Below are 21,358 nucleotides of genomic sequence, written 5' to 3'. Positions count from 1 at the left end.
CAAAGTGTAAACGGTCACATCAGTGACATCACACGTTCACGTGAGAATCACGTCGTTATCATGTGATTCAAATAATTGGCGCATGCTCATATTGCTCAAAGTATACACATGCCCACAGGTTGGCACCCCCATTGGGGATAGGAGAGACTTGGATCTGAGATTTTTATACGTAACAACTGGAAGATGAATCTTACCCCAATTCTTGAGGCAACAGTGTCATCCAGTTAGTTTTTGTGTATGAAATTATTCTTACTTTTTTGTGTTAATTTTTAATTAATTAGGTACTGCTGACATACAGCAGGCAGAGAAGTTTCTTGAACAGGCTGCTTCACAGGATTTAGTATGTTGTTTGGTTTTATCAGTCTGATTTATGTGTGTATGTAGTGTCAGTTTCTGAAATTACTTGCAACAGAATTAGCAGATGTCAGCAAATCTGTTGTTTCACGTATGGCAGCTGGCCTTCAGCTCAAGAACTATTTAACATCTAAAGATCCAGATTTTAAATTGCAATATCAACAGAGATGGTTATCATTTCCATTAGATGAAAGACAGGGAATTAAACACTTAGTAAGTACATGTGCTTATACAGTTTCCGGAAAGAGTAATAATTTTTAGGTAATGCAAAGTTTGGGTACAGAAACGACAAAGCCTACGGCACCTCAAGTTTGCTTTCTTACTGTTATGAGTAGCTATTGGTTCTCTGTAGGTCATTGCATATATTGCCAGTGCAGAACTACCCAGTGGTGCATGGCCTGAAGTTATTGCAACTTTAGCATTCAATGTCACCAGTACTCAGAGTTCAGAATCACTTAAAATCGCGTCTTTAGACTCAATTGGCTACATTTGTGAAGAAATTGTAATGCAACATAAAACTCATTTCATTATAATTTAAATATTTTTTAAGAGTCCCAAAGTTTTGAGTGGTGCCTCCAACGAGATCCTAACTGCAATTGTGCAGGGTATGAGAAAAGAAGAACCAAGGTTAGTTTATTCTAGTTGCATATGTACAGTGAGTTTCAATTACATGAATAGTTTGCATGTACGTCTAGCAGCCACAAAGGCTCTCTACAATTCTCTCGAGTTTACAAAGTCAAATTTTGATAAAGAGGTATTTATTTTTAACATTTTAGTGCAGTTTCTGTTAAAATTTTTAGACTGAAAGGCATTTTATCATGCAAGTAGTTTGTGAAGCCACCCAATGCCCAAATGAAGAGGTTATGATTTCATTTAGTATGTTGATTTTATCACTTGTGACAGGTTGTTATAGCTGCTTTACAGAACTTGGTTAAAATAATGAGTCTGTATTATTCTTACATGGAAGCATACATGGGACCTGCTCTATTTGCTGTTAGAGAAGTAGCTAATATTCTTGTTTAATGATATACTCTTCTAGATAACTTTGGAAGCAATGCAAAGCTCTATTGATGGTGTAGTACTACAAGCCATTGAGTTTTGGTCAACTGTATGTGATGAAGAGCAAGACTTAGCGATTGAAGCAATGGAGGCAAATATATCTTTTATATAGTAAAAAAATATTACTTTTATAGGCATCAGAGACTGGTCGACCACCTAGTCAAACTAGTTTTCATTATGTCCGTGGTGCTCTTCATTTTTTACTCCCAATTTTACTGAGAATATTAGCTAAGCAGGTGAGAAGTACATGTACATTGTGTACATGTTATTGTTGCTTTTAATTAAGGCTCTGTATGTTTTATTCTTTTTATGTTGCTATTGCATTTACAAGTTTTTTTCTGTTTGTATACAGAATGTATTGTGCAAAGTATTTAACTACATGTATGTTCCTTAGTATTTAATTTTAAATATGCATTTTATTTTTTGTAGGAGGAATATGATGATGAGGATGATTGGGTTCCTTCCAAAGCTGCTGGTGTCTGTTTATCACTAATGGCAAGCTGTACTGAAGACTCTATTGTTCCATTAGTGATACCCTTTGTGAAAGAAAACATATTCAATGGGGATTGGCGATTTAGAGATGCTGCTGTTATGGCTTTAGGTTGCATTATGGAAGGACCTGATCCGGATCAACTAGCTCAGTTTATATCTGAGGTTTTTTATTCTCATGAGTACTTGCTACATGTACTTGTCCTCTTCTGTAGGTTCTGCTTCGTATAATTGAACTAATGAAATCAGATCCTTTGATTCAAGTGAAGGATTCAGCTGCTTGGACTATTGGTAGAATATGCGAGCAAGTTCCTTCAACTGTGTTACATCTTGAAGTATTAAGCCATTTACTCCCAGCTTTAATCGATGGTCTAAAAAGGGAAACTCGTGTTGCTACTAATATATGCTGGGTAATTTTTACTTGTACTTATATTGTATTTCTGGAGCCCTTGTGCAAGTTAATGAATGAGTCATTACTTTGAATTACAGCATCTATAGATTTGTTGGCACTAAGTACATGTATATTTGTTGTGATACCATGAAGTAAAATTTTCCTACTGCCATTTTGTAGTCGTAGTTTACTAAGAGTAGAATGGGAGAAAGCAATATATCTGCTTCTATTTGTCCTAGTGGCACTTATTAAAGCCCATGATCCCACTAGAGACACTGTATAATGGTCATGCAGTAAATAGTAGCAAAATTGCTGTCACTATAATAAATACAGCAGTTTTTGGAAAACAAGTTCTTTCACAATCGCTCCATTAACAATCATTGGAAGATGGACTCCATAATGGCGGCAGGAAAATTTTACTTTATTTACAGTATCACAATGAATATACTTAAAATTTTATGAATGTACTTTGCGCCAACTGGTCTATTAGAATCTATGCTTTTTTTACATGGCTTTGATTTTTATGGAAGATTCAATGAAAACTTTTTAGTATAAGTAGTACATGTATTTTTGCACTACGGAAGCTTGTTTTATAAATGTACACATGATAATGCTTTAAAATGGATTATTTGGTTCACATTATATTCTGTACTGCCACCTACTAGTATATGTTTTATGTGTGTGTGTAAATTTGATGTTAGCTAGCCTTAATGTGTCATAGCTACCATCCATTGAATTTATTAGATCCTCACTTGCAATATACTTCCATGCATATTGTATATTTTTGGCATAATTTTTTGTCAACTAATGAGGTTTGTTTAAATATGTATTTATGTACATGTACATGTGTATTTAAATTGGCTTTATTGGCCACACGTACATGTACATTATGTACTGTAGCAATTACAGTGTCAGGTACATATACTCTTACATGCATTTTAGGCATTTTCATCTCTAGCTGAAGCTGCTTGTGATTCTGCTTTACAAGCTTGCTCTACTGATGATGTGGAAACTTATGCACTGTCATCTTCCTTTGAACAGATTGTGTCAACTATTCTTGCTACTGCTGAAAGGTCATTAAACTCTATTTTTGTGTCTTGAGACCAATTTATGTTTTTTCTATAAGCCAGTTCAGTACCTGAAATACTGTATAGGGCTTTTATTTTGCTGGTACCATAAACATTTTAGAGTTTGTCCAGATTTTCCGTTTGTTGGTATAAATTTTTACAAATCTTTATCTTCTGTGTTGTGTACCACACCTCTTTTGTGGAATTTAATGTTTCAAATTTAATGAAAATATGAAATTTGCAGAACTTATTTCCAGTGAAATAAATTATAACCCCTATATGGTATATGTTTCATTAACATTTTACCATATTTTACATGCATGTATAGTCATGCACATACATGTATATCATTTTTTTATTTTTGTGTTACAGAAATGATGCAGTTCACAGTAATCTTAGAACAGCTGCATATGAAGCATTAATGGATCTCATTAAGTACAGTCCTAAGGTCAGATTAGCTTTCTTTATTGGTGTTTCTTACTAGTATTATGTGACTTAATTATTGCTCCTTATGTCTATGTTCTGAATTTGTCATGATTTAGTTTAATTTGCATATTCATGAATTAATTTTTGTAAATTAACCAACACATTATGCTGTTGTTAAAATGGTGACTGGAGTTTTACAGTCAAACCTGTGGGGAGCTGTATTGTGTTGTTACCACTCTTTGCCCTGTTTTTATATGATATATGGGGTTTTTATTTTGTTGGCATAAAATTTGTAGGTTTGTCCCGATTAGCCATTATTGTTATAAATTTTTTGCTAATCTTACCTTTTGCAGCCATTTTCTTAATGTGCCACACCTCTTTTGATCTAAAATTCATTTCCAGTGAAATGTTACCCCTACACAAAATGTGTTCAGTGTAACTTAAACCTCTCATGAATCCAAAAATAGTTGAATTTCATCACTCACTGATAATGAAATATGTAACATTTCTCTGACAAATTAATGAGGCAAGAAAAGCACTATACACAAATTTATTTACATTGTGCATACTGTATTTCCTCGAATAGAAGCCACCCTTTGAATAGTAGTTGCATCCAAATAGTAGCCCCCTCTATACTTACAGCTATAGTAATAGTAGCCGCCCTCTAATTGAAGATTGGAGCTGCAGCTAATTCAGCTTTAATTAATTAATGTGCCATGTGTGCTCGTTTGAGTGCTCATTTTTATTCTCTGGCAAGACCTATGGTTTTTCTCCTATTACTGGGTTCCATGTCTCCCAATGTTTAGCTCAAGTTAGCTTGATTTCTACACAATAGTACACACAGATGGTGAGTGATGGGTGCGGTCACATGCAGGCGTGACCGGCTAAGAGAGAAATAGTAGCCACCCTCGAATAATAGCACCTGTCGACTTGAACTGAAATTTATAACAGCTGTGGCTAGTTATTGAGAAAATCTGGTATATTTATGGAGTCTCATAAAGTAATTGTGGTGCACCTTAAGGTTGGGTTAGAATGTATGTTTTGCAATGAGAATGATAAATGCAAGAATAGAACTCTGTTCTACATATGTATGTTGCGTTTACTCATGCATTGATACAACACTAACAGCCTCAGCACATAATCTGAACCAGCTTTTGTATGATACATGTACATGTACATGCATCTAGGCCATTTTATTTTTTAATTTAGGATCTAGTAAACTTGACAATTTAAGAGCAATAAAAGAGTCCCCTTCAATTTTTGTGTTTTTCTTTTTTTATTCTATTGTTTTAACTTCTCCCTTAAATTTTGCAAGTGTATTGTCATCTTTATGACACTTTTAGGATAGTAAGCCAAATAAAATTGTTAAACTAATAAGGAACAAGTACATGTAATTGTCAGTGTTCAGAGCTAATGTATACCAGATTTTCAGTATAATGACTTTATTATGGTTATGACTACCTGTACATACATGTGTACATACAAAGTTACCAATTGATGGGTATACTTTCTCCTTTTTGTCTTTCCCAAAACTGATCAGTGTGATGCACTTCTATCTAGCTTGTAACAGGGCCCCAAGTCAGGGCAGTAGCAGACGGTATGGTTGCTACGGTTTTGGTCGGACCAAAAATCGAAAATGGCGTCCAGGGGGCGCTTATATTAAAGCTAATCAATTTTTAATTGATAAAAACCAGACACACCCTCAGCATCAGACATCAGCATGGCTTGTAGTAGTAGAAGCAGCTCGTCTTCAAGTTTGCCTGACCTTCCTGTGACTCCCACAGCACTCTTTTGGTAAAACGAAAGTAGTACACCATTCTTTTCAAGGCTTCACATCTAAATATCAATAACGATAACCTTGATAATAACAATAAAATTGCAATAATTAATTGACCATACCCCTTATGAATAATTAATTAGGTTGTCCAATTTTGCCACACGCTTTGCGCATGGCAAGAAACTGTACCACTCCCAATTTTCTTCCTACGGCCCTGCCCCAAGTCACATGTATATAATCATGCATCACCTTTAAATTTTAACTTCATTAAATTAATTTATCAAATCAATGCATACAGTTTTTTTTTTTGTAAAAGTTACCTTACAAGTATTTCTTACTTCAGGATTGTTACATTGTTGTGCAAAAGACTGTTTTGCATGTGCTAGATTCTCTTCAGAAAGTTGTTCAAATTGATGAGGTAAACCTTATATTTGTATGCATGCATGTACATGTTGATCGATGCATCTCTCTTTTTAAAATAGAATTTATTGCAAGGTCATGACAAACAGCAGGTTTCTGATTTAGAATCACTTCTGTGTGCAACATTGCAAGTAAGCATCACAATAGTATATAGTGCATGTGTTTTGATTAGACTCATCATTAATGCAGTTGTGTCACTAATTGCTGTTACTGAATACTGACCTACATGTACATGTGTCAAATTAAAATGCCTTACACTTCTTATTCATGTACCTCAACAGTTGACACGACAACTGTTTATGCAATGAACTGATTGAAATGAACATAGTGTTACTCATCTATCTGATAATATAATGAGGGAAAAACTTCTTTTTCTGTTTAGAGTCTTCTTAGAAAGATGACAAAGGAAGATGTCTTGCAAATATCAGACAGTTTAGTACAAGCATTAATAGCAATGTTATCAACATCCAGTGGACTAGTTGGTGGAGTTCAGGAAGATGCTATACTAACGATTGGAGCTCTTGTTGAAAGTGCATAAATGTAATTTGTGGTATTACTTTACATTTTTATAGGTTTGGGTGTTGATTTTTTGAAGTACATGCCCTCATTATCAAATTATTTGATTGCTGCACTGAAAAACTATAATGACGTTCAAGTTTGTGTCTATTATGATAATGTTTTGCTTTACGGTCTATTTTAAGGTATGTCAGGCTGCAATTGGATTAGTTGGTGACTTGTGTCGAAGCTTAAGTGTTAACCTAATTCCATACTGTGAAAACATTATGCAGATTATGGTTGATACATTATCTGTGAGTGTATAATTATTTTCAACTTTAACTTTGTTGTGTTTTACAGAATCCTACAGTTCATCGTTCTATTAAGCCGCCAATTTTGTCAACTATTGGTGACATTGCCTTAGCAATTGGATCTCAATTCATGATTTATTGTGCCCCTGTTCTAGGTATTCTTGAGCAAGCATCTCGTACACAATCAGAAAATTCAGTAAGTTCCATTTGTAAAAAAATCGATTGCAAATTACATGTAACTTTCATTATGTTTGTGACTATACAAAATTTTTAATGTGTTTATTAATTTTTTGCTGTTCAATACATGATATACATTAATACAGAATGACTAGTTAATGCAGGAATACATGTATATAGCTGTAGATCTTCATGCTTCAATAGCAGAAATACAAAGTTACATGTATTATGTTAATTTTGATCCAGTGACCACTAGAAGTGAAAATTGTTTGCGTAGGAAGATTATTCGAAATTTTTACAGTTGTAAGGTGTGGTTTAGGATGAAATAAATTCCAGACGCCATTTTGGTTGTGGAGAACAAACAGGCTGACATAAAACCAAACCTGTATTAAGAATTCAGGAGCAAATATGACCATATTTTTCACAGGAGAAGCTTAAAGGCAGCTGTTCTTTCTTATAACAAGCACTTTTTAGCTATTGATAGAGCTACAGCAGGTAAGTGAGGCATTTTCTTCGTGCCTCCATTGACTTCTATAACAAACTTGCCAACCAAAATGGCAGCCAGTTATGATGTGTGGGCAGATACCGTAATGAAATTTATATATTTTCCAATTCTCACTTCCATTGGTCTATAAGCTATGTTATGTTCTTTAAATATTATTTAGTCTGACTTGGACATGCTGGATTATCTGAATGAATTGAGAGAAGGCTGTTTAGAAGGATATACTGGTATCGTTCAAGGGCTAAAAGGAGATAAAGAAAATGAAGTTAGCAGTAAGTTTATTTTTCATCAATTTTGTGGAGGTACATTTCCTGTTATAGGTGACATCCAATTAATTGTCCCACATTTGCCGTGGATTTTAGCATTCATAGAAATAATTGGCAATGAGCAAGAAAAGACAGACAGTGTAATAGCTGGTGCTGCTGGACTGTTAGGGTAAATGTAAAGTTTCAATGATGTTGCTATTAATTTAATGTTTAGTGACTTACTAAATTGCTTTGGAGCTCAACTTATTCCTATTATTACCCAAAAGCCTGCTATCACTAAGCTATTAAGTGAAGGAAGACAGTCTCGAAACAAACGCACAAAAACATTAGCTACATGGTCTATGAAAACAATTAAGCAATTGCAAGGAGAATCACCAGGCTCGAAGTGTGTATGCTAATACAAATTTTATTGTACATTTATTTGAACATTTTTTAGGGCTAAATGATCAATTAGTCAGTCTAAATGGTGTAGCTACTTGTAACATTTTGTTGATTAGTAACATGTGTATTTGGTTTAATATTAATTGTTTCAATTAAAGTTAGCAAAAAATCATAATAATTATTATTTCAATTTTAAAATTCTTTATCTGCAGTTTTTCTTGATCTTAGTTACACAGGAGTATCACGAACTTCATTTTCAACATCTTTAAAAGTCCTCTTTTCTGGTATGTTGCCTGGTGAGACTAATCCGTTCTTTGTCCCTGGAACACGTTCCCACCACTTGCCTGTCACTAGCAGTAGGCCTATCAGGAAAACAAATAATGCAACCATAAAAAATTGAAATATCTTTATGATATCTATCCTGAGAAGGACAGCTTCATCAGTTGAGACGATCAATATGCCACCTACAAATAACAAAATGCCACCAACAATAAATACAGATCCCCATAAACGACTTGGTTGAAAGTCAATCAGAATTTTTGCAGCATGAAAGGCAGTACCGAAGAAAGCAAGTGTAGCCAAGTAGAAAGCAAATGCTCTAGAAAGACCACCAATCACATCAGAATCACGACCAAATTGTAAGAATCGGAAGCAGTGGAGGGACGTAAAGTTAAGTTGTTCTATATCTGGATCGTTACAGTCAACATAAACAAGTGATGACGTATTGAAGCAATCGATTTCAACACTGGTATGAGGACATGACCGCAAAGTAGTTTGACTTGTTATGTTAGCATTCATAAAATATGAGACAGCCAGCAAAAATGCAAGGGATACAATAGCAGTAATAATCCACGTAGATGGTGATCGGCTAATTTTCTGAGAACAACTGTTTTCTGCTTTCTCCGTTTCATCACTGTTTTCTGCTTTCTCCGTTTCATCACGAAAGTTATCATTTGGGCTTAACTGGAAATAGAAACGATCAAGAATGCTCCAATAGGTATATTCCTTTCCTTCGACAAGCTTGACAACTGGGAGTAAACGAGTAACAAGGACTCGAGGATCTACACTACCATTAGTAGCATACTCCAAGTAAATAGAGAATACAATAGCAGCAAATACCACAGCAAGTGGCATTACTAGGCCAACAATAAACTCAACCACTATATATGGCCATACAACTTTGTTGACTCGACGTGCATTGTCATATGCAATAGCAATGCCCCAAAATACTACCAAAGGGAATAAAACAAGTTTAGTCACATAATACAGCTTACTTACCACACAGCATTGCAATCACTGAAAATATCATTGATAAAAACACAGCAATTACAGAACCAAATGAAGCAGGAGCTAAAGTAGCACCCTTGAAATGAATTACAGGGACTCCTTTTGTAACATCAATCTTTCCTTCCACATTACCCTCATGTATGTCAGCATGGATGCCAGTTCCGCTGTCGGTTTCTTCCATGGCTTTATTACGGTCAACTCTACAAGCCAAGGACATAAAATAAGAATGACCTTTTAATGCCTACTTTCGTTTGTCGTGGCTTGGGTTGCTTCTAATAGCCTCAACGAGCAGTACAATAGCGATAGTTCCCAGTATGGAGTATGGCAAGGCTGTAACTGAAGAGGCCAACATAAAATAATACCAAATCATTTCGAAGTCATCGCTTGAGCTCTCCAAAGCTTCCACATACCGCTGATCAGATATTTGAGCAGCCACAAACCCAGCAATAGCTACATTTCGTTACAAAGTACCTGTATAATGATAAGTCTGGGGAAATGTTAGACTTACCTAAACCAATCAAAGCAAATAAAAACAAAATGGCTAGTATAAGAAAGAGAACAGAGAAAAACCACAAAAGTACCCTCTTTGCAAGACCAGCCATTGCTGCTGAATCGACGCGACAAACCCGGCTGACCCGCCCCAATACCTCATCATGATGTCATTCAAATTTTTTACAATCGAAATTAAACAATTTTTAATAATACATTGTAATTATAATTACTGGTTTGTCATAGCAGGATCACCTAACTTGATTGTAGGTGGAGAAGAAGATAAAAAATTAATTGAAGGGGTAGCTGTATCAGAAGTTGTAAAAGGTACTGTAACAGGTGGCATCGACTGAATAGAGACAGTAGCGATATTAGACGTTATTGCTTCAACCGAAGTACCTGACTGTGTTGGCACAGGAAGTGAATATCCTAATGATGGTGACAATACTCCCGGCATTGATAGACTAGGTGGTGAAGTAGGTACCGTTGAAACAGCTACACTTGTAGTTAAAGAAATTGCAGAATTATTGAGAGTCTCCAGTCCACTTCCATTTACTACTTCATCGTGTCCAGGTGTAGAAGGCACTACTAAAGGTACTTCAGGTAAACTAGGAGCCTCGCTACTAGTTGAGACAGCAGGAACTGGCCGACTAACCGGCAATGAGGAGTGACTAGTAGCTACAGGAGTTGGCGAAGGTTGTACAGGAATACGATGAAGATATCCATAACCAATACCACACCCAATACAGCCTTCTCCTCCCCAATCAGAATTAGCTGTCAATGCTACCTAATATAAAAAAGAGGCTAGTCAGAATCAGACAACACAAGTAGAGCATCTAGAAGTATTAAAAATAATGAGTATTATGTCAAAACATTGTGATTTACAACTCTTATGTGTGCAGTGTGGATCAACTTTTACAAAGAACTCACTTCTCTACATTTATCAGTATCACAATTGTAGACAAAAAGACGTATAGTTTGCTGATTATGTGCTTCAATAACAGAATAAAGGTCATTGTCGTCAGGACCCATAACATCAGCTCCCAATATGTAATCTGTATGAGGAATAAGACCTGCTACTGCAGCAGGAGAGTCTGGCTGAACTTCCTATTGTAACAGTAATAACTTAAACAATAATATATGCCATTTTATTATACATACCAAGACATGCCATACATTCTCACTGGCACCTTCAAATGAGCAGAATCGTATACTCACTCCAAGCAAGCCCTGACCGCCCCAACTACTTGAAGGTGTTAACATCACTTCTAAATAAACAAATAATTATTCTTTATGATCTCATACACAGTGAAAGCAAAATGAATCAAAAATGAATCTTAAAGCACTGCTCTCTTAAATGCATCACATGAAGTGTTCATGAATTAATATACACTGAAAATAATTACCATGCCTCAGGAAAGACTTTAATTATAACTATAGGTGAATGTAAACATTGAAGGGGCGAGCATGAGCCATTGATTCACACTGTTCCATAAGAAGATTAAAATTATAATAAATCCAGCTCTTAGCCTGCATGCATATTCAGACCCCATCTTCATGGTCGGGGTCTGAAAAGAGAAAACACACCAACTAACAACCAAAATAACCCAGTAACACATATAAGAATGTCCAGATATACATGTATAAGAAATAAAGCTATACTTTTAAATTCTAATCTTTTCTTACAATCTTCAAAGAACTATAACTTATTATTAAACATAAATAGTTAAAGAAAAAGGAAAGAGAGGGAAGGAAAATTTCAAGTAAAATTATAGTAAAAAGAGAGAGGAAAATCTAATTAAATAAAGCGTAACATCTTTGACATGGACACTTAAAATGAAAAGTACAGGGAGGGTATTCAGCTCTAAGTTGCTCCATAAAATTTCATAGACTAGTGTTCCAGAGAGAGAGATCTAAAGTTGGTAGTTTATTCTTACATTCTTAATTCTGTCAATGAGAGGACTAATCTAGAGGAGTCTTAGATCAAAATGCTATTACGTTTTCAAGCCTTTAGATAGCTCCTCTTTCTTATCTAGCTGTAGACAGTTTGTCCAGTACCCTCAAAATTAATTTTGTCCACGTGGTCCCAATTTATTAATAGTATACTAATTTATACATCGTTATCTTCTGTTCACAAACAAGACATAACCCAAAATAGACCTAGACAGATTAGAGTGGGTCTCGCTCTCGCTCGCTCCAATTATTGGATCAGAAATTAGACCACACATAATTAAATGACAGCACAATTTTTAAACACAAATATTTTCTATGACATAAATTTCCTGATTTACAGTATCTTGATCACAATAGCCAAGGAAATCATTTTCAAGATGTTAGTTATGTAAAAATAACAACAAAATTAAGCCAGATAAAGATCAAATAAATCAAAAATGCTAAAATGAATACAAACAAGTGTGAGTTCCTAGATGATTAAGTGCATTACCTACCTCTGGTATTCCGAGACTTGGAACTATAAACGACAAGTTTAACTGGTGAATCAATGTTTTGCTGCAAAATACCCTTTAATGTATCATTATCCTGATCCTGAACAAAAATTGTAAATAATTATGTCAAATTTCATATTACACGTTATCATACCATTCTAATGTCATTGACAGACACAATAAAATCAAAGTAAGGCTCTAACCCTGCATGATAGCCAGGGGAATTCTCCAGTACCTAAAAATTTGATTGTGAAGATTTTCATTAAAATTACAACTTACTTTCAGGACATGGTAACCTTCTGTACCCCCTCCAGGCACAACAGTGGACTGACTCCCTCCCATTTTTTTTCTTCAACACGTTTCCTAACTTTTCTTCCTTTATTCAATATTCTATATTAAAGATCACGTGAGACAAGTTAGTTACTTAGCAACAGAGCCATAAAACAAAGTTGCCACGCCCAATGTGATTGAATGGCCGAAAGTCCTCTTGAAGTCGAGGTAGAAGAAGCTCTACCTTTTTCAAGTAAGAGACCTCTCAATTGGAAATTCTTATTATTCCGCATGTGGTAGCTGATAGAGCAACTGAATATGAAGCATCACCTCAAGCATTACTAATAAAATCTGCTGATGAACCTGCACTTCCTCCTATTCAACCATCAGGTATATATATGATATACATGTATATTATGCTAGTATTAAATTAATGTATTTTAAAATGAATGGAACTGGGGGAATTTGACTGCACCTATAGTACTTATTGCCTCTATAAAAGTATCGTGCTATTATATACAGGTTAAATGCCAATACATGCGTTTTTACTAAACATGATTACACTGTATTTGGCATGTATACTCTATATACAATTTATCTTTTATTATGAGGCCTCAGGTGAGGGGCTAAACAGTCCTGTAATACAGCTGCATTGAGAAATTTCTTGTTCACGTTTCACTTGTCATCCAGGGACAAGTCCCAAAGATCCTTCAGGCTTAACATGCAATCGATGACTGCCGTTATGCAATGGAAAGTTTTTTGTCGATCTTTAGTTTATGAGTTTCCACTGTTACAGCATCATAGCATGTTTAATGACAAATTTTGATTGGACAATAATGTTTTGCCACGAAAAACAATTCATTATTTATAAAGTACAATAGCTTTTCAATAAATTACATCAGGCTATACAAGAATGGTAAATCTTTTGAATTATTACTTGATTTTGTGTGAACTGAACATCAAAATGCCACTCTATTAACTAAATAATCCTTTGTCTAGACGAAAAGATGAGTACCAATCAGAATAATACACCTGCATGCATATTATAATTAATTCTATATTTCTTCTGTCTTAATTGCTATTGTTTCTTCTCTTCCTTTTTGTAGCTAGTGCTCAAAATGAGAAATCGGTATGACATAGCTAATTTTTGCTTTTTTAATTATATTTAATTATTAAACAATAATCATTCAGATTGTGAAATGTGGCAATACATCATTCAATGAAATGTTAAATGCTGTTCAGTAAGTATCATTGTTTTACAGTCTAAATTCATTCAGTCCTTTTAGTTTAGATGTAAGGAAAGCTCTAGGAGAAGCTCAGAATGTAACAACACATGATATGAATTTGGAAAGACAATATCGACAAAGTAATTGCATTAATATAATTTTTTGATGTTAAATAATTTATTGTATATTCATGTACATGTATTTATTTTAGTCGTTGAAGAGAATTTTAAGCTACATGCACAGTTGTATCGTGCTAGAAGAGAAATAACAGTAAACTATTCACTCAAATCATGTGTCATCATTTTACAATTATTTCAATTATTTTAGCACTTAAAAGGTCACTTGACAATAATGGAGGTACGTGTATCTTTCTTTACATTAAAATAGTTTTTGATCTTGTTTAGTTGATACCATCTGAAATTCGAGAACAAAAGAATCGTCATATAATGCAACAAAAGAAGCATCAAATTCAGTTAGCTATAGCATTTACAAGCTAATAATTTATGTCAGTTTAATTTTAACAGAGAAATGCATCTTCAAAATAGAGTTAAGGTAAGTAATGACGTAGTATTATAGAATTTTATAAAAAGTTTAGGGAAAAGATTTACAACAACTAATGTCATTGATATCGTATGAAGCTAGATCACAAACTGTTAATGCAAAAGGGAAATATATTGACTTCAGGTAGAAGAAGATAATTAATTTTATTTTAGTTTCTTACTTAGACACCATAAACGTCATAAAACATTTCCTCTTCCATCCAAAGTAACACCATCATCACTGCATGATAAAGGATATCTGCCACCTATCCTACCTGGATGCCAGTGCTCTGTATGCAATAGCCAGCAAAGTCTTGGAGCTATTTGTTGTACAAGAGGAAAAGTATCATCATCCACAAAGTACTTTAGTAATTGCTACTTTCTTCTTTTACTATTACTGCAGGAGTGGTCAGCAAATTCTGTTGGGTGACAGAGTTATTTTGCAAAGTGACCAAATTGGAACTGTCAAATACATAGGCAAGTTAAATTTTGATGCTTTAAATCGAATTTTCATTGGAATTCATCTTGATTTTCCTGTTGGAATAACTGATGGAACTATAAGAGGACAGCAATATTTCCAGTGTCCTCCTGGACATGGCATATTTGTGCTGCCTCATGATATTTTATGTGTTACTGGTAGAAAATCTTTGTCTTCTGGTGTTGCGCAACCAAAGAATAAAATAAAGTTGGATCTTCCTGCTAGTCGTAGTAGTCAGCATGATTTTTCTACTAAGGTTGTATAAAATTTGTTTTTTAGTATTAATCGTAGCTTTTAGATGCGAATGCAATATCTTTCCCCTCCCCAAACTGGCTCACCAGATATAATAACCAATGCTGAAATGGTGCTAGATCAAGAATTACACAAGTTATTGCAGGAAAAGCAAAATGTTGTGGATTTAGTTGATTCTAGTGTTTCAGATATGGCACAAAGGTATTTACAGAAATGAGTTTAAATGTGTTTAAAGCCTCTTTATATGCTATTCCTCAATGCTTATATCATACATTGTACACGTATAGAATGTTACAGTTGAAGGCCCGAAGGCATTCATCACAGCATGACAACAACAGTGACAGTGCTGTCTCATTGGCTGAGGAAGAAGACACAAATGCAGTCAATGTTCCCGCTGACGATAAGATTAATGAGGAAACTCTTGCTAATGTAGTACTAGCTGCACTTCAAGCAAAAGATCTTGGGGGCAGTGGCTATGTGACCATGAAAGAGCTATCTTCAGCATTGACTTGTGATGAACTTAGAGTAAGGCAATTACGCTAGCTATGAATAATCATAATTACATTATTTTTAAGTTAACAACAAATGAAGTGGAAGAAGTCATAAGTACACTTGGTTTGCAAGACACAAAAGGACATGGTATAGAATATTCTTCAATTACACCTTCTATTGCCAATATTATTTTACAAATTAGAGCTGCTGCATAATAATTACAATGTATAATAGTAACTTTTAGTACTTTTTTGAAAGAAATTCTATTAACAATGATGAATGAAGGCTTCCCAAACTGGTCTGGTTGATCACTTTCTGTGGATTGGAAAGAGCTAATGATCGTAAACTGCCACAGCCATGTATAGCCACAGCAACCTCATGATCAGAAAACTCCGATTTCTTTAGAATATGCATAACTCCTTCTTCTGAAATGTGTCTATTCATAGCAGATACATATCTTTCTTTAACAATGTCACTTGCAGGTGAGCAGTTAATCTGGATAATTTCAAAGAACATAAAGCATCATTTTGTCAGCCAATTACATACCTTGACAATGTCAATCATTGCAGTGAGGCATTCTGCATTATTATGAGCAGGAATGAACTCAAGTGGTGTCTTTAAATATCTTTTTGTGTATTACAATGCTATAAGTAATACAATGTATGTATCTACCTTTGTTGTAATTCATTTAGAGTAGTAAGCTCTTCCATTCCAAATAACGGTGCCAACAGAAATACATATTGCTTGTAATGTAGGTTCAGAGACTTATCTATTCTATTCAGTAAATAAGTTCAGTTCAGTGTGGTGCATTACGCATGCTATATTTGATTCGAATTTCTAACCCGTTTAGAAACTTCTTTGTCTCAATGTTTTTGCTTTCCAAATTTGTGGTTGTGAATGTCCTGATAATGAACACAACAGAGCTCACAGGAAAGACACAACTATAATATGGAGTCGTTGAGGAAGCTTTTAAAAATTTAATAATTATTATTATAAAATCTGAAACATTATTTTATCTCACTTCTGACTTTAAATTTTGTCCTTTTTAGCAAGTTGTGAAGTTCTCCATCACACAAAGATTCCTCAATTATTACAGGACTATTCATCATTGGTGCAGTGGTGCTGAAAAATTAAAATCTACTGAATCTACTTGGTTGTCATGGTAACGATAACATTTAGAAAATGGGCGCAGCTTTATCTAGTCGAGCAGTTTGGGTCTCGGCCTCGGACACTGTTGGAAAACTTGATTTCTCTAGATCAAATGAAGATCTATTGAAGGATCTCTGTGTTCATATTGAAGAATTGGTTCGTAGCAATCCAAGTGAAGCTGGAGTTTTCTTTCAAAAGCCACTTGTTTGGCATTCTTCTTGTCCTTTTGCATCTTATGATGTTCTTAACCAACCAGAATACATCAGAAAGTATATCATGTGTGTTTGTGTATATGTTATATAGATCTTCTTTATCTTTTAGTGACGAAAGTGTCGTGTCTTCAGAAAAGAAAAATGAAAATCCTGCCTTGAGCATTGTCAAGGTTTGTTTCTTTACTATTGTAGTAAATATGATGCTAATATTTTTAGAACAATGATGGTGCAACCATCACAGTGTACAACTTTAAGTTTCTCGTTAAAGTTATGTCTTGTGTTGGTCAGAAAAAACTCAAAGAAGCTCAACTTTGTCTTGAAGGTACACAATTACAATTGTTACTTTTATTATTCATTATTCTAATTTTGTAATGCTAGCTAATCCTGATCCTTTAACTAACATTATTGGTTCTTCTTTCCATGGAAGTGAGAATAAACTATTGGTTGATGTTCATGATAAACTAGCAAGGTAGAGTGTACACATACATGGTAGACATTAATACTTTAATAACAAAAATAATAACTAGTAAAAATATTTGTCAATTGGAAAATTAGAGAACTTTCTTCATTTAATTTAGGGAAAAGGCTCAAGGTAACAACAATATGGATGACTCAACATTTAGATTACTATTACTCATCAATAATCTTGATATTCAATTAATGCAATCGTCATTAAAACAGTTGGGGAGGTAAGAAAATTAATGGATTTATCATTTTTCTATTATTTGAAATTTGATAGAGATGTTAGACTAACACCAAATCTTGTGCAAGTAAGGATTAACATGTCCTTTCTAAATTTATAAATGTTTAGAGTGAAGTTGAATTGTTGCAAACTTTTTCTGGAAATGAATCTGATAAGTGTTTAAAAAGCATTGAATACACATCTAGTAAGCTGCATTAGTGATTATTTGTCAATTTTTACTTTAACTACCAATAGCTTTGTCATTTAGCAATGGCTGTCGAGCACCACCTTGGAGGCAAGTTTTGGGGGACATCTGCTATCTGTGCATTCAATTGCATGATAGTGGTCAAATTTATGTGACAGCCAGCACTGAAGGTTACTTTATGAACAAAGTAAGTGTATTAGTAACTGATTTTGTCATGATCATAAATACTGTCAGGGAATGAATCAAGGACAATTGCAGTATGACAAAACCGGTGATTTGTATTCTACATTGGTCCTCTTACTTAAATCTTATAGTCAACATTTTGCTAATACAATAATGCAACAGGTTGTTAAATCATAGCTCAATGATTTTAATGAATTTTTTCTTCAGGAGTTTTTGTCTGTAGGAGATAGTTTAGAATCTGAAGTTCCTAAATCTGTGAGAAGACCTTTGGATACTCATAGCGTCCCTAATGAGGTCACTGAGGCAACAGATAAACCAAAGGAAGCTGTTGTACAAGCACCTCCAGCCAAACCTGTTTCAAAGTATGCTTTGATATGGTTGATATTGCTTTATAGTTTATATAAAAGGTCAAAAAAGTCATCAGCTGAAAAAAAGCAATCTAAAAGACAAAGAAAACAAACACCAAATGAACCTAGATTTGTAACACCTCCTGAAACCTCAGGGTATAATAACTGTGATTGCTCTAGCATGCGTGCTTTATCAATTATAAATTTAGCTCAAAGAAAAGTCGTGGGCAACTTGAATCATCTAAGCAGCCTAATCACTCTGTGTCCTCAATTCATGATATACATGTAGCAGAGTAAGTATTTTGATGTTTTATGTGCATGCATGTATACATGGATATTACGTGGATGTATCATTTATCACAGACTCTCTGAGAATGACATTGGTAGTAGTAGTGATGACAGCGAAGAAGAAGAAGAAATACAAGACAGGCACCCTGAGTCAACAGCGGACCTTCCTTCAGAATACTGGCAGATACAGAAACTCATTAAATATTTAAAAGTATATAATATTATGCGTATGCTGCATATTCTGCATCTGCTGCACTATTATAGGCTGGTAACCAAACCACAACTGTTATTGCTCTGTGCTGTCTGCAAGATTTTGATCTTACACTTGAAAGCTCACATCTCGCTATCAGAGACAATGGTGGTCTAGATTTAATCATTAATTTGCTAGAAACTGGGGATATTAAGTGCATGATAGGTGCATTGAGGATTCTTCGTGATATATCCATACATCCTCACACAAGAATAGCCATTGTTGATTTAAAGGGGCTGCCTCACCTTGTACAAATCCTGCAGTCTCCTATACGTGAACTAAAGTGCCTGGCAGCTGAAACTATTGCTAATATTGCCAAATTTAAGCGTGCTAGGAAAATTGTATGCATTAATGGAGGTCTTCACTATTTGGTATGAATAAATCAATTTGTTTTACTTTTACATGTAGCATTTAGGTAAATATGTTAGAGAGTACTGGACGGCCAGGATCATCTCTTACAGGAGAAAGAAGTGATTTAGAGGTTGCTCGTTGTGCAGCCCTTGGCTTATGGTCTTGCTCAAGAAGCAAAAGAAGCAAGCGAGTTAGTTATTAGCTTTGTATTGTATGACACTATTGTGAATAATGAAGGTCTTACTCAAAACAAATGTTGTTACTTTGCTGGGGCAATATTTGCACTCTGATGAAGTAGACGTATTAATACCTGTTATAGGAACTTTGCAGGAATGTGCTACTGAAGTACATAAATTATACTTAATTAAAAAATATTTTACTTATACATACATGTAGCCTAAATACCAAGAACTGATACAGTCATCAGGTATGATTAAGCAGTTGGTGAAAGGTCTTCATGTTGAAAATGAAGAGCTTCAGATGCATTGTGCTTCAGCAATTTTTAAAGTATGCGTGTTACTTTTACCACCTGATCAACTATGTGATAATAGTGTGCTGAAGAAGAAGCAACACGTCAACTTGTTCGTCAGTATGAAGGACTCTTACCACTTAGTAAAAGGCTTGCTAATGCTAATGATAACAAAGATCTCTTAACTGCTGTGACAGGTGCTATTTGGAAATGCTCCAAGAGTCCACAGAATGTGCATGAGTAATAATGCCATTATTCTGTTAAATCTCTTATGTTTTTTTGTTGTCAGATTGAAAAAACTAAAGGCCATTGAAAAGCTAGTTGGATTGCTGTCCAATCAACCTGAAGAAGTATTATATTTTTATTTTCAACAATAATGAAATGTGTCAAATACATGTACATTGTAGGTTTTGATTAATGTTGTTGGAGCCATTGCTGAGTGTGCACGGATTGATAATGAGAATCGTGTTGCAATACGTAAAAGTGGTGGTGTTGTTCCATTGGTTCAGCTGTTAACTGGAACAAATCAGTCTTTACTCATTAATGCAACCAAAGCTGTTGGTGCTTGTGCTCTAGAAAATGAGAGTATGGTGTAAGTACAGCACATGCATATGCACAGTACATTTACAAATTTTCATCTCTCGTGCATGTAAAATACATGTATGTAACTTAACTCTGATAACTTTAGGATCATAGACAAACAAGATGGAGTTAGGCTTTTGTGGTCCTTGCTCAAATCTCCAAATCCAGAGGTGATTAATGTTTGTCAGACATTCTTTATTACTACAGTCATTAGGTTCAAGCATGTGCTGCATGGGCTATTTGTCCTTGCATTGAAAATGCTAAGGATGCTGGAGAATTGGTAAGATCCTTTGTTGGTGGTCTTGAGTTAATTGTGGGTCTTTTGAAGTCAACTGATGTAGAGGTACATACCATTAATTAATGTTGCCATTTAGCTACATGTACATGTATGTAGGTACTAGCTGGTGTATCTGCTGCTATTGCTAAAATTGCACAGGATCAAGAAAATTTGGCTGTGATTACTGACCATGGAGTTGTGCCTTTGCTTGCTCAGCTTACTCATACAAACAATGATAATCTTCGCCACCACTTGGCTGATGCCATTTCAAAGTACAATGACAGATTTACTTGCTGTTTATTCATTGTCAATTCAGGTGCTGTTCTTGGCGCAATAACCGTGTTGGTTTTGGTCAGAATAGTGCTGTTGCTCCGTTGGTAAAGTATTTATGTTCTGATGATGAATCCGTTCATCGTACAACAGCGTGTGCTTTGAATCAACTTTCTTATGATCCAGACAACTGTATCACAATGCATGAAGCTGGTGTTGTGCAAGTACAGTATTATGTTAATTTGCCTAATTCATTTTTAACATTAACATTTTTAGTTGCTACTTCCAATGATTGGTAGGGCAGATGAAGTTTTGCAGGAAGCTGCTGCTGATTGTATCAGTAACATACGGCATTTAGCAATGGCCAATGATAAAGCAAAGTTTAAGTGACCTCTCAGCTAACTAGCAGTTAACTATAACAACTACATAATAATGAATAGTTCACTTTAGGTTTTCAATTCAAAAACTGTTAAGTTAATTTTTAATTACTGCAGGGCATGA

At 34.7% G+C, this 21,358-nt stretch overlaps 6 protein-coding genes across 7 annotated transcripts; 3 read left to right on the top strand and 3 right to left on the bottom strand.

Moving 5' to 3' along the window:
* Positions 1-88: 88 nt before the first annotated feature.
* LOC100632373 (importin subunit beta-1) lies at positions 89-8,272 on the top strand. Of its 2 annotated transcripts, none has more exons than XM_003387660.3 (25): positions 89-223; positions 282-340; positions 385-567; positions 616-663; positions 707-856; positions 905-981; positions 1,033-1,108; positions 1,155-1,214; positions 1,258-1,347; positions 1,394-1,504; positions 1,548-1,649; positions 1,843-2,067; positions 2,118-2,312; positions 3,236-3,366; positions 3,733-3,808; positions 5,907-5,981; positions 6,046-6,114; positions 6,366-6,513; positions 6,556-6,638; positions 6,685-6,792; positions 6,839-6,985; positions 7,632-7,740; positions 7,789-7,903; positions 7,949-8,119; positions 8,171-8,272. In XM_003387660.3, exons 1-25 carry the CDS (start codon positions 184-186, stop codon positions 8,178-8,180), a joined length of 2,658 nt encoding a protein of 885 aa, XP_003387708.1. In that variant the 5' UTR covers positions 89-183; the 3' UTR covers positions 8,181-8,272. The 2 variants fall into 2 exon arrangements, with proteins under 2 accessions (XP_003387708.1, XP_019853838.1); XM_019998279.1 differs by having other exon boundaries at positions 7,949-8,123.
* Positions 8,224-10,034, bottom strand: LOC100632627 (uncharacterized). Its single transcript, XM_019998280.1, has 4 exons — positions 9,911-10,034; positions 9,648-9,852; positions 9,394-9,602; positions 8,224-9,344 (listed from the first exon to the last, which is right to left on the bottom strand). Exons 1-4 carry the CDS (start codon positions 10,002-10,004, stop codon positions 8,344-8,346), a joined length of 1,509 nt encoding a protein of 502 aa, XP_019853839.1. The 5' UTR covers positions 10,005-10,034; the 3' UTR covers positions 8,224-8,343.
* A 34-nt stretch (positions 10,035-10,068) lies between these two features.
* LOC100632499 (Golgi reassembly-stacking protein 2-like) lies at positions 10,069-12,742 on the bottom strand. The gene is made up of 6 exons (XM_003387661.3): positions 12,615-12,742; positions 12,490-12,570; positions 12,339-12,435; positions 11,053-11,159; positions 10,822-10,998; positions 10,069-10,678 (listed from the first exon to the last, which is right to left on the bottom strand). Exons 1-6 carry the CDS (start codon positions 12,675-12,677, stop codon positions 10,121-10,123), a joined length of 1,083 nt encoding a protein of 360 aa, XP_003387709.1. The 5' UTR covers positions 12,678-12,742; the 3' UTR covers positions 10,069-10,120.
* Positions 12,743-12,772: 30 nt separating this feature from the next.
* Positions 12,773-15,868, top strand: LOC105313293 (uncharacterized). The gene is made up of 15 exons (XM_011406590.2): positions 12,773-12,858; positions 12,906-12,995; positions 13,712-13,734; positions 13,797-13,846; positions 13,892-13,971; positions 14,043-14,101; positions 14,159-14,188; positions 14,236-14,303; positions 14,356-14,383; positions 14,427-14,515; positions 14,557-14,730; positions 14,774-15,104; positions 15,147-15,301; positions 15,388-15,625; positions 15,676-15,868. Exons 1-15 carry the CDS (start codon positions 12,807-12,809, stop codon positions 15,805-15,807), a joined length of 1,599 nt encoding a protein of 532 aa, XP_011404892.1. The 5' UTR covers positions 12,773-12,806; the 3' UTR covers positions 15,808-15,868.
* On the bottom strand, positions 15,824-16,727 carry LOC109583101 (uncharacterized protein C1orf146 homolog). Its single transcript, XM_019998281.1, has 5 exons — positions 16,614-16,727; positions 16,435-16,558; positions 16,265-16,366; positions 16,139-16,217; positions 15,824-16,087 (listed from the first exon to the last, which is right to left on the bottom strand). The coding sequence occupies exons 1-5, from the start codon at positions 16,699-16,701 to the stop codon at positions 15,833-15,835; spliced, it is 648 nt and encodes a 215-aa protein (XP_019853840.1). The 5' UTR covers positions 16,702-16,727; the 3' UTR covers positions 15,824-15,832.
* A 27-nt stretch (positions 16,728-16,754) lies between these two features.
* LOC100633770 (armadillo repeat-containing protein 4) lies at positions 16,755-21,342 on the top strand. The gene is made up of 25 exons (XM_003387670.3): positions 16,755-17,010; positions 17,063-17,123; positions 17,170-17,275; positions 17,332-17,422; positions 17,532-17,642; positions 17,693-17,723; positions 17,765-17,840; positions 17,891-18,027; positions 18,075-18,185; positions 18,231-18,385; positions 18,431-18,526; positions 18,580-18,663; positions 18,734-18,869; positions 18,923-19,279; positions 19,324-19,449; positions 19,497-19,604; positions 19,656-19,766; positions 19,811-19,968; positions 20,018-20,078; positions 20,136-20,320; positions 20,417-20,480; positions 20,525-20,653; positions 20,705-20,859; positions 20,904-21,081; positions 21,134-21,342. The coding sequence occupies exons 1-25, from the start codon at positions 16,775-16,777 to the stop codon at positions 21,245-21,247; spliced, it is 3,177 nt and encodes a 1,058-aa protein (XP_003387718.1). The 5' UTR covers positions 16,755-16,774; the 3' UTR covers positions 21,248-21,342.
* Positions 21,343-21,358: the final 16 nt, after the last annotated feature.

The sequence above is a fragment of the Amphimedon queenslandica genome, unplaced genomic scaffold, assembly GCF_000090795.2.
Source record: "Amphimedon queenslandica unplaced genomic scaffold, v1.1 AMPQUscaffold_13329, whole genome shotgun sequence".
NCBI classification, from domain to species: domain Eukaryota; kingdom Metazoa; phylum Porifera; class Demospongiae; order Haplosclerida; family Niphatidae; genus Amphimedon; species Amphimedon queenslandica.
Note: the sequence above shows the minus strand (reverse complement) of the source record. Positions and strands in the feature narration are given on the sequence as shown.